At 40.1% G+C, this 13,129-nt stretch overlaps 1 protein-coding gene across 1 annotated transcript in view; it reads right to left on the minus strand.

Moving 5' to 3' along the window:
• Positions 1-13,129, minus strand: part of PM20D1 (peptidase M20 domain containing 1) — a 124,909-nt gene that overhangs the window by 94,391 nt on the left and 17,389 nt on the right. The window contains exon 6 of the mRNA XM_053706604.1: positions 2,427-2,546. Coding sequence (XP_053562579.1) covers positions 2,427-2,546 — 120 coding nt within the window. The remainder of the gene's footprint in view (positions 1-2,426; positions 2,547-13,129) is intronic.

Consider the following 13,129-nt stretch of genomic DNA (forward strand, 5'->3'; position numbering starts at 1 on the left):
CATGAATTTAAAAAATTGGATCTCCTGTCCCATTAAGGTTTCATTCTTTCTTGAAGAGAATACCTACATAGATAGCGTGCATGTGCCTGGAGAACTACAGTTGTAATCAAAATTATTCAACCCCCATTGCAAATCGGATTTATTGTCCATATTTACAGACTTTCAGCTGTTTGCAATGAACAAAAACATAAGCAGTAGAAATAGCTCAACACAACAAATGCTTCAAGTGGTTTCCCCAAATTCAACTGAAAATGCAACTTTTAATGAATTCTGCAGTCTCAAAATGATTCAACCCCTTCATGGAAAGCATCTTTAGTACTTAGTAGAGCACCCTTTTGCTTTTATGACCTGCTGCAAATGAGATGCACAGCCAGACACCAGCTTTTTTGCAGCATTCCTGAGGAATCTTAGCCCATTCTTCATGGGCAATGGCCTCCAATTCAGTAATCTTCTTGGGTTTGCGTGCTGCAACTGCCTTCTTCAAATCCCACCAGAGATTTTCTATGGAGCTCAAGTTAGGTTACTGCGAAATCTCCCAGGACTTCCTCTGCAACCAAACTTGGTGGAATTTGAGGTATGCTTGGGATCATTGTCCTGTTGGAAGGTCCAATGACGCCCAAGCTTCAGCTTCCTCTCAGATGGCATGACGTTTTCTCATAGGATTTCCTGATACTTCAATGAATACCTTCCACACGCTGCAGGTTTCCAGTGCCAGAGGATGCAAAGCAGCCCCAGAGCATCACTGAGCCACCACAATGCTTAACTGCAGGCAGAGCGTTTTTTTCAGTGTATGCTTCATCCTTATTCCTCCAGACATACCAATGATCCATCAGGCCAAAATGTTCCAGTTATTTTTTAATCTCTCCACAGAACAGAATCCAAAGAGGTCTGTGGCTTATTTATATGATTTTGAGCACATTGGAGCCAACTTTTCTTGTGTTTTGGGGTCAGTAGTGGGGTACATCTTGGAGTTCTGGCATGGAAACCTTCTGCATTTAGTACGTGCCTTACTGTGCAAACTGGAACCTCAGTGCCTATTGCCACCAAGTCTTGCTGCAAGTCTTTTGCAGTCACTCAAGGGTTTTTCTCAACCTGTCTTCTCAGAAATCTGGTTGCAGCTGTTGATCGCTTCCATTTTCTGCCCCGTCCAGGTAATGTAACCACTGTTCCTTTAACTTTGAACTTGCAAACTATGCTTCCAACGGTGTCTCTAGGAACATTCCGTGCCTTCGCTATCTTTTTGTATCCTGTTCCTTGTTTGTGATCTCTTCTTTTAACATATTTCTATCATGCAGTCAAAAGTGACACTTAAACACCTAGCCAGTTCAGGTATTTCATGTGTTCTAGCTCAAGCACACCCGGTGCAACTAATGAAGCCCTTGATTAGTTGCATCAGCTGTGCTTGAGACAACACCTGTTTTGCATATTTGTGCTGTTGTGAGGGATTCTATTCATGGGGATAAATAATGTTGAGACTGCAGAATTCATTAAAAGTTCATTTTCAGTTGAATTTTGGGAAACCACTTGAAGCATTTGTTGTGTTGAGCTATTTCAATTGCTTTGGTTTGATTCGGTCATTGCAAACAGCTGTACATTTTGACAATAAACCAGATTTGAGGGTTACATTTTTTTGATTACAACTGTATATGGCAGTAATTTTTCAAGAATGGTTTTGTGCACTAAATGGCAGCAGTATTATCACAAAGTATATTATTTCTAGCAAAACTGTTGCCATATAGTGCTACAGGCATGTGGACTCTCCTGGGCCAACCTAACTGCTTTTCAACAAAGTAAGTTATTAGTACAAGTAAATTGGAAGCTTTTTTAATATATTTTTTTTATTTTGTAGACTCTGTCTATCTGGATCATAAACACAATTACTTAAGTTTAAATGTCCCTTCAAACTACAAGGGTCTCTGAGGACTAAATTGAGACTGGGACCACACCTCTAAAAGGGGGGACCAACTGGCCCTGAAATCAGTAGCAGTGTCACTATAGGGGGCTCTGATGGGGCCAAGGTTCCAGCTGCATCATATAAGGTCCCTGTGTTTAAATAAACTTTATAGATTTGCCTTTAGTATATGGTGGTGGAGTTTACAAGATGGCCGTCACAGTTACTGTACAGAAAAACCTGCCACCATATTTACAAAGGCTGCTGGCTTAACTGTTGCAAATAGCTAAAAAGGACACTATTGAAGTGGGGGGGGATGCAAAAGCCTTTGACCTGGGATCCAGTGAGGTCTAGTTACACTCCTGCTATGTAAGGTAGTCAACCCTCTCATTTAGTAAACATGATCCTCCATAGTTTTAATACATTCAATGATATCTACTACCTTCTTCCATGTCTGTGCTACCTGTTCGTTCCTGCTTCAAAGCCAAATATTTGTTAACTATTAACATGTCCTTACAGTTGTGTTGTTCTCTACCTGGACACAGCTGCAGCAAGAATCCCAATGCTGCTCTCAGGAGGAGGCATAGAGGAATGGCCAGGTGGTCGGTTCACTGACAGGTCCAGAGTGATCGATCCTTTCTCTGTTGTACCAATCCTGAGAACAAATGTAACAAACAGGGAACGTGCACTCAGAATACTTTTGGGGACACAGTATATTTAAGCACAGATAAATGTGTGTGTGTATAAAATATATATATATATATATATATATATCCCTTACTCATAGGCCCAAAACGCTGCTGCTATTTGCTGGCTTCCTTTTTAACTCAATAAAGGAGTATTTTTGATTAAACAGTGCTGGGACTTTATTCTTGGTTTTGATTCTATATAAAGTGGGGTTTGTAGAACCCCAATAGTCTGCGTGCACTTGAAAAAGTTTATCCTGATATATACAGTGCTGTATCTTGTTTTTGGAACATATATATACTATTAGTATTACAAAGGGAAGAAATCTACAGGAAGATTAGAGCACATTTAAAATTATTTAAAGATATCAGTAAAATAATAAATTATCCAGTCTCGTACAGACAAAAGGTTACAAGTAAATTATAGTTGTTGTTTTTTTTTAGTATGCTCAACACTGTATCACAAAACATAGAATGTTGTATTGGGCAATGAAGCACTGCAGTATATGGATAACTTTGCGTCATACAACATATGCAAAAATAAATTTGTATAAAGTATCTAACCATACAAATATTACACAAATTTTAAAATTACACAAAATCTTATATTTCCCAGAGGGGTGGGTCAGTATATCACTCTAAGGGAAATCTGTCCTTTTAAATAAGCACATATGGGAAATAAAGACAGCTCCAATAAAGCCTCACTCTCTCGCTCAGGCTAAACATCACTTTAAGTGCTGCTGCAGGTTATTGCCGTTCTTATGGCAATCACTTGCATCTTACAGGGGCATCTTACAAATCTCCCTGTTTGTAACATGGGATTTTTTGGGTGTGTGGGTATTTTTTTGTCAGAGAAAAAGAGCTACTCTCTGAGTACTTCCCTTTTTTACTAAAAATCAGAAATAAGAAACTGGCATTTTCACACAAGCTATGAAATTACTGGAGGGTAAAGTAACCCCTTATTTGACAAAAAAAGAGGTTTTTCCTATTTCAAACGAGGAGTGCGGATTTATGTTAGAAAGAAAGATTCACCATCTCAACACTACCCTTTTTACTCAAAATCAGTGTCTAATCGTTTTTGTTTTTTTAATTAAGTAGGGATAGTCGGAGAATGAAGAGTGAGTTAAAGGGATATGAAACCCAGAATTTTTATTTTTATTTTATAATTCAGATAGAGTATGCTATTTTAAACAGCTTCTAAATTTACTAATATTATTTAATTTGTTCTCTTGCTATCCTTTATTGAAAATAATATCTAGGTAGGCTCAGGAGCAGCACTACTTGGAGCTTGCTGCTAATTGTTGACTGCACATATATACCTTGTCACTGGCTTACCTGATGTGTTCAGCTAGCTCCTAGAAGTGCATTGCTGCTGATTCAACAAAGGATACCAATAGAACATAGCAAATTAGATAATTGAAGTAAATTGGAAAGTTGTTTAAAATTTTTATTATCTATCTGAATCTTTCATGTCCCTTTAAGGAAGCAAGAGAATGTTGTAGCGGGATTTAATTATACTATGGAGATTAAAAGGGACATGAAACCCCCAAAATTATTTCATGATTCAGATAGAGCATGTAATTTTAAACAACTTTCTAATTGATTTCAATTATCAAATTTTCTTCATTCTTTTGTTAACTTTCATTGAAAAGCATGGACGTAAGCTCAGGAGCATGCACCTACCCAGGTATCTCTTTAACAAAGAACACCATGGGAATAAAGTAAATTTGATAATAGAAATAAATTGTAAACTTTTTAAAATTGTATGTTGTCTGAATTACAAAATACATTTTATGGATTTCACCAGTAGAGGCACCAGAAGAAGCTATGGAAGGTGAGCAGTAGAGGCACCAGAAAAAGCTATGGAAGGTGAGCAGTAGAGGCACCAGAAGAAGAAGCTATGGAAGGTGAGCCGTAGAGGCACCATAAGAAGCTATGGAAGGTGAGCCGTAGAGGCACCAGAAGAAGCTATGGAAGGTGAGCCGTAGAGGCACCAGAAGAAGCTATGGAAGGTGAGCCGTAGAGGCACCAGAAGAAGCTATGGAAGGTGAGCAGTAGAGGCACCAGAAGAAGCTATGGAAGGTGAGCAGTAGAGGCACCAGAAGAAGCTATGGAAGGTGAGCAGTAGAGGCACCAGAAGAAGCTATGGAAGGCGAGCAGTAGAGGCACCAGAAGAAGCTATGGAAGGCGAGCAGTAGAGGCACCAGAAGAAGCTATGGAAGGCGAGCAGTAGAGGCACCAGAAGAAGCTATGGAAGGCGAGCAGTAGAGGCACCAGAAGAAGCTATGGAAGGCGAGCAGTAGAGGCACCAGAAGAAGCTATGGAAGGCGAGCAGTAGAGGCACCAGAAGAAGCTATGGAAGGCGAGCAGCAGTGGCACCAGAAGAAGCTATGGAAGGCGAGCAGCAGTGGCACCAGAAGAAGCTATGGAAGGCGAGCAGTAGAGGCACCAGGAGAAGCTATTGAAGGCGAGCAGCATTGGCACCAGAAGAAGCTATGGAAGGCGAGCAGCAGTGGCACCAGAAGAAGCTATGGAAGGCAAGCAGCAGTGGCACCAGAAGAAGCTATGGAAGGCGAGCAGCAGTGGCACCAGAAGAAGCTATGCGAGCAGCGATTAAACAGGAGACGTTTGTACAGGGGAGCAGAGTACATTGGAGGTAGGGTCATATAACATAGTATGAGAAGAGGAGAAGTGTATGGAGGGAGTAGAAATATGTATCCTTCCTTACTTGTTTACCTGCATATTAAGTTGTACAATTGTTAAATAAGTATATTAAAGGGACATAAAAGTGCAGATTTTTTTTTTCTACGACTGTGCAAGCAACAGTGCAATAATAAAATACTCTACATGTTATATACTAAAAGGGATATGAAACCCACATTTTTTCTTTCATGATTCAGATAGAGCATGTGAGTTTAAATAACTTTATAATTTAATTCTTTTATTCATTTTTATTTTGTTCTCTTAGGATCTTTTCTTCAAAAGCAGGGACATATGCTTAGGAGCCAACCTATTCCTAAAGCACTATATGGCATCAGTTTTGCAAGAAAGTTATCCATTTGCAAGAGTATAAGATGGCAGCACTATTTCCTACCATGTAGTTCTCTAGGTGCCTATCTAAGTATCTCTTCAACACAGAATATCATGGGAATGAAGCAAATTTGATAAATTGGAAACCTTTTTAGCTAAATACATCTGGTGTGCCAATGACAAGAAGCATGTGTGTAGCAACCAATCACCAGCTAGCTCCCAGTAGTACATTGCTGCTCCTGAGATTACCTAAGTATGTGTGTGTGTGTATAGGTATGTATGTGTGTGTATGCATGTATCTGGAGATTACATAAGTATGTGTGTGTGTGTATGTATATATATATATATATATATATATATATATATATATATATATATATATATATATATATATATAGGTATGTATGTATGTATGTGTATAGGTATGTATGTGTATGCATGTATCCTGAGATTACCCAAGTATGTATATATATATATATATATATATATATATATATATATATACACACATACATACATACATACACACACACTTGTATGCAAAAGTTTAGGGGTTAATTGGGTGTTTGAATCAGAAATTTAATTTTAAATTATCAAGGACACAGTAATATTTCAGTAGTGAAATGAGGTTTATTGGATTAATAGAAAATGTGCAATATGCATCAAAACGAAATTAGACAGGTGCATAAATTTGGGCACCCCAACAGAAATATTGCATCAATATTTAGTAGAGCCTCCTTTAGCAGAAATAACAGCTTCTAGGCGCTTCCTATAGCCTGTAATGAGTGTCTGGATTCTGGATGAAGGTATTTTGGACCATTCCTCCTTGCAAAACATCTCCAGTTCAGTTAGGTTTAATGGTTGCCGAGCATTACCCCACAGATTTTCAATGATATTCAGGTCTGGGGACTGGGATGGCCATTCTAGAACATTGTACTTGTTCCTCTGCATAAATGCCAGAGTAGATTTTGAGCAGTGTTTTCGGTCGTTGTCTTGTTGAAATATCCAGCTCCGGCGTAACTTCAACTTTGTGACTGATTCCTTAACATTATTCTTAAGTATCTGCTGATATTGAGTGGAATCCATGCAACCCTCAACTTTAACAAGATTCCCAGTACCGGCACTGGCCACACAGCCCCACAGCATGATGGAACATCCACCAAATTTTACTGTAGGTAGCAAGTGTTTTGGAACGCTGTGTGCTTTTGCCGCCATGCATAATGCCCCTTGTTATGACCAAATAACTCAATCAGCACCTTCTTCCAAAATGAAGCTGGCTTGTCCAAATGTGCGTTTGCATACCTCAAGCGACTCAGTTTGTGGCGTGTGTGCAGAAAAGGCTTCTTCCGTATCACTCTCCCATACAGCTTCTCCTTGTGCAAAGTGCGCTGAATTGTTGAACGATGCAGTGACACCATCTGCAGCAAGATGATGTTGTAGGTCTTTGGAGGTGGTCTGTGGGCTGTTTTGAACTGTTCTCACCATCCTTTGCCTTTGCCTCTCCAATATTTTAATTGGACTGCCACTTCTGGCCTTAACAGGAACTGTTCCTGTGGTCTTCCATTTCCTCACTATGTTCCTCGCAGTGGACACTGACAGCTTAAATCTCTTCAATAGTTTTTTGTAGCCTTCCCCTAAACCATAATGTTGAACAATCTTTGTTTTCAGGTCATTTGAGAGTTGTTTTGAGGCCCCCATGTTGCCACTCTTCAGAGGAGAGTCAAAGAGAACAACAACTTGCAATTGGCCACCTTAAATACCTTTTCTCATGATTGGATGCGCCTGTCTATGAAGTTCAAGGCTTAATGGACTCACCAAACCAATTGTGTGATCAAATTAATCAGTGCTAGGTAGTTACAGGTATACACATTTTCTGTTAATCCAATAAACCTCATTTCACTACTGAAATATTACTGTGTCCTTCAGTTATTTGATAGATCAAAATGAAATTGCTGATCCAAACACCCAATTATTTATAAATGAAAATCATGAAAATTGTCAGGGGTGTCTAAAGTTTTGCATACAACTGTATATATGTATGTGTGTGTATATATGTGTGTGTAAGTATGTGTGTATATGAATGTATATGTATGCATATATGTCTATATGTATGTATGTATATGAATGTATATGTATATATATATATATATATATATATATATATATATATATATATATATATATATATATATATATATGTGTGTGTGTGTGTGTGTGTGTGTGTGTGTGTGTGTGTGTGTGTGTGTGTGTGTGTGTGTGTGTGTGTGTGTGTGTGTATATATAAAAAAATAACTGAACACACAGCCATTAATGTCTAAACCGTTGGCAACAAAAGTGAGTACACCCCTAAGTGGAAATGTCTAAATTGGGCACAACGTGTCAATGTTTTGTGTGGCCACCATTATTTTCAAGCACTGCCTTAACCCTCTTGGGCATGGAGTTCACCAGAGCTTCACAGGTTGCCACTGGAGTCCTCTTCCACTCCTCCATGACGACATCACAGAGCTGGTGGATGTTAGAGACCTTGCGCTACCCCACATTCCGTTTGAGGATGCCCCACAGATGCTCAATAGGGTTTAGGTCTGGAGACATGCTTGACCAGTCCATCACATTTACCATCAGCTTCTTTAGAAAGGCAGTGGTCGTCTTGGAGGTGTGTTTTGGGTCATTATGTTGGAATACTGCCCTGCGGCCCAGTCTCCAAGGGAGGGGATCAAGTTCTGCTTCAGTATGTCACAGTACATGTTGGCATTCATGGTTCCCTCAATGAACTGTAGCTCCCAGTGCCGGCAGCACTCATGCAGGCCCAGACCATGACACTCCCACCACCATGCTTGACTGTAGGCAAGATACACTTGTCTTTGTACTCCTCAACTGCTTACCGCCACACATGCTTGACACTATCTGAAGCAAATCATTTTATCTTGGTCTCATCGGAGCACAGGACATGGTTCCAGTAATCCATGTCCTTAGTCTGCTCATCTTCAGCAAACTGTTTGCGGGATTTCTTGTGCATCATCTTTAGAAGAGGCTTTCTTCTGGGACGACAGCCATGCAGACCAATTTGATGCAGTGTGCAGCGTATGGTCTGAGCACTGACAGGCTGACCCCCCACCCCTTCAACCTCTACAGCAATGCTGGCAGCACTCATACGTATATATTTCCCAAAGACAACCTCTGGATATGACGCTGAGCATGTGCACTCAACTTCTTTGGTCGACCATGGCGAGGCCTGTTGTGAGTGGAACCCGTCCTGTGAAACCGATGTATGGTCTTGCCCACCGTGCTGCAGCTCAGTTTCAGGGTCTTGGCAATCTTCTTATAGCCTAGGCCATCTTTATGTAGAGCAACAATTCTTTTTTTCAGATCCTCAGAGAGTTCTTTGCCATGAGATGCTATGTTGAACTTCCAGTGACCAGTATGAGAGAGTGTGAGAGCGATAACACCAAATTTAACACACCTGCTCCCCATTCACACCTGAGACCTTGTGACACTAACGAGTCACATGACACCGGGGTGGGAAAATGGCAAATTGGGCCCGATTTGGACATTTCCACTTAAGGGTGTACTCACTTTAGTTGCAAATGGTTTAGACATTAATGGCTGTGAGTTGAGTTATTTTGAGGGGACAGCAAATTTACACTGTTATACAAGCTGTACACTCACGACTTTACATTGTAGCAAAGTGTCATTTCATCAGTGTTGTCACATGAAAAGATATAATAAAATATTTTCAAAAATGTGAGGGGTGTACTCACTTTGTGAGATAGTATGTGTGTATGTATATATGTATGTGGGTTTTTTTTTTAAATTATACCAATAACTTTTATGGACAAAATATTTTTGTAACATGAACATTTTTACTTTTTTTTTCCCGGAAAGGCATATTTATCAAGCTCCGTATGAAGCTTGATGCTATGGGGTTCTGGCGCGCCTTCAGGCGCGCCGGAAACAGAAGATATGAAGCAGCGGTCTAAAGACCGCTGCTCCATAACCTGTCCGCCTTATGAGGCGGCGGACAGACATCGGCACAAATCAACCCCATCGAATACGATCGGGTTGATTGACACCCCCTGCTAGCAGCCGATTGGCCGCGAATCTGCAGGGGGCGGCATTGCACCAGCAGTTCACAAGAACTGCTGGTGCAATGATGTATGCTGTCGGCATTTATTGATGTGCAGCGAACATGATCAGCAATATCGGATCATGTCCGCTCGCACAATGATAATTCGGCCTCTTATAGACAACTATGGACCGGTTTATAAAATGTATCATGAAAACAACTCATTACTCGGCATCTATTTTTGGCATTTTCTTTGCTAAGTATGTTTAATTTTTTGTTATTGTTCTGCTGTAATGAAAATTATGTCTCCAATAAACAGAAATGAAAAAAAAAGGATACAAAGAGAACTAAGTACATTTAATAACAGAAGTAAACTGAAAAAGCTGCATGTTCTATCTTAACCATGAAAGTTTCATGATGACTTTAATATGCCCCTTTAAGGATAAATAACATTCTTTAGCAGAAGGCTAATAGGTATTAGACCCATAAAGGAAATATAGCAAAATATTACGTCACTATGTATAAAGATGTGAGTTAAAGAGTTAAACATCACTGCAAAAACACTTTGCGTTAAACGTTGTTATCTAAAGACTCTGTTAGCTATTCTTGCAAAGCCAAAGTCCAGGGGCAAAAAACTGCAAAAATAAACTTTGGTCACACTTTAGGAGGCTCTCTCTGTTTAAGTAGGTGCAAGTGAAGGAAAGAACTAAGGGGAAGGTCTGGTCTTTAAAGTGGCACAACATGAGTTATTTATAAACACATAACTAGTCAAGGCTGGGTGAGATTTTATAGTAAATGTGCCAGAGTAAAAGAAATACAGTATATCTGTAATATCAGCAGTATAAGCATGTATTACTCTGTATAATGCAGGGGGGGGGGGGAATCAGTGCTGTTTCTATTTTGCTGGGGGCACAATGCAACCAACTAATTACTATAGCACCCCAAAACCTGCCAGCTGCCCCATACTTGCAAGGTACTGCCCTTTTTACATGTTAGTTCTCTGCACAGAGCAATGAGAGAGAGAGGTAAAGGAGGGAGAAAGAGGATTTTAAATAAAGAAATAAATAGGTATTAAAATAGGTATTAAGCAATACTGACACCCACTGGGGCCTTCTACTCTAATGGCGCTTAGCCTTTGGGCCAACTTTTGCACTGCTAAGTTTTAGTCTGAAGAATTCACTGTAAATATCATTGTAAATATATTAAAGATCTAGTTACGGTGAGACTGGGATACATTTCCTTATATTATTCTGCAGAACCTATTCACTAAAGCAGCACTGCCCGGCTTTTAGTAAGAAGTTAGCTACTTTGTGTGTACTTTGGCAGTGTTATCTGCTTGTGCACATGCCAAACCAAACAAAATATCAGCTTGCACATACATGGCACCAGCATTTAATTTTTTTTATCTATCACGCACAACTTAGCCCACTGTTATATACTCGAGATATGTTTTTATGCATACAATGAAATGAAAGAGATGCTGCAGTAAGAAAATGTATTACAGTATTTGCTTATTGCACTATTGCTGGTCTATAACCATGGGGCCGATTTATCAAGCTCCGTATGGCTTGCCATAAAGACCGCTGCTCCATAACTTGTCCGCCTTCTCTGAGGCCGCGGACAGAAATCAACCCGATCGAATACGATTGGGTTGATTGACACCCCATGCTAGCCGCTAATTCCAGCAAAGGACACCAATAAAGGGACAGTAAACAGTTTTTTTTTTATTGAGAAAATTAAAGCTGTTTGTGCTTGTGATGTGCTGTGCATCAGTAACTGTCTTTACTCAAGTCAGGTAAGTACTTTCTGATTTTCAGCTGTGAATGGTTTAGCCAATTACGCGGCTACCAACCGCGTCATTGATTTGCTGAACGCTGACTCGTGCTTTAGTCTGTCTTTCTAGGTTCCCCAAGCATACATTCAGTGCATGCAGAGCTAGTATGCTCAGGGAGCCAGGCAGACAGCATAATGAACACACATTAAAATCAGGGAAAGGGGTTAAACACATAGTAGAAATACAGCTTGGGACCTGCTTGGAACAAACGATGCTCTGCAGGCCCTGAGGAGTACTTCTACTATGTGTTTAACCCCTTTGCAGGGGTTAAACATATAGAGGTGCAGAATCGCTAGATTTAAAGTGACACACTCTCTTGTATAAGAGCATGTCATTTTTCAACATTAATGTCCCTTTAAACACAAAGTTATAAGGAAGCATTATTACAATAAGAGCATTTTTTTATTGAAGCGTAATGTCCTTTCAACTATAAAACAAGACAATCTGCTTCTCAGTGCAATGAAACACTATACAATCGGTATTTTCTAAGACACTCTTGCATTCAGAATAATCTATAATGACTGGTTGTTCAGGTACACCAGCAGGCTACGTTTTGTGGGCTCTTACTCATCATAGCGGGTCCACAACCCATAATATATGATGATCCATATCAATCTAAATACACATTTATTCATTTTATTAATTGATAACACACATATGCCACTTGCTGTAAGGATCTACAATACAGGGAGTGCAGAATTATTAGGCAAATGAGTATTTTGACCACATCATCCTCTTTATGAATGTTGTCTTACTCCAAGCTGTATAGGCTCGAAAGCCTACTACCAATTAAGCATATTAGGTGATGTGCATCTCTGTAATGAGAAGGGGTGTGGTCTAATGACATCAACACCCTATATCAGGTGTGCATAATTATTAGGCAACTTCCTTTCCTTTGGCAAAATGGGTCAAAAGAAGGACTTGACAGGCTCAGAAAAGTCAAAAATAGTGAGATATCTTGCAGAGGGATGCAGCACTCTTAAAATTGCAAAGCTTCTGAAGCGTGATCATCGAACAATCAAGCGTTTCATTCAAAATAGTCAAAAGGGTCGCAAGAAGCGTGTGGAAAAACCAAGGTGCAAAATAACTGCCCATGAACTGAGAAAAGTCAAGCGTGCAGCTGCCAAGATGCCATTTGCCACCAGTTTGGCCATATTTCAGAGCTGCAACATCACTGAAGTGCCCAAAAGCACAAGGTGTGCAATACTCAGAGACATGGCCAAAGGTAAGAAAGGCTGAAAGACGACCACCACTGAACAAGACACACAAGCTGAAACGTCAAGACTGGGCCAAGAAATATCTCAAGACTGATTTTTCTAAGGTTTTATGGACTGATGAAATGAGAGTGAGTCTTGATGGGCCAGATGGATGGGCACGTGGCTGGATTGGTAAAGGGCAGAGAGCTCCAGTCCGACTCAGACGCCAGCAAGGTGGAGGTGGAGTACTGGTTTGGGCTGGTATCATCAAAGATGAGCTTGTGGGGCCTTTTCGGGTTGAGGATGGAGTCAAGCTCAACTCCCAGTCCTACTGCCAGTTTCTGGAAGACACCTTCTTCAAGCAGTGGTACAGGAAGAAGTCTGCATCCTTCAAGAAAAACATGATTTTCATGCAGGACAATGCTCCAT

The sequence above is a fragment of the Bombina bombina genome, chromosome 3 (genome assembly GCF_027579735.1).
Source record: "Bombina bombina isolate aBomBom1 chromosome 3, aBomBom1.pri, whole genome shotgun sequence".
NCBI lineage: Eukaryota > Metazoa > Chordata > Amphibia > Anura > Bombinatoridae > Bombina > Bombina bombina.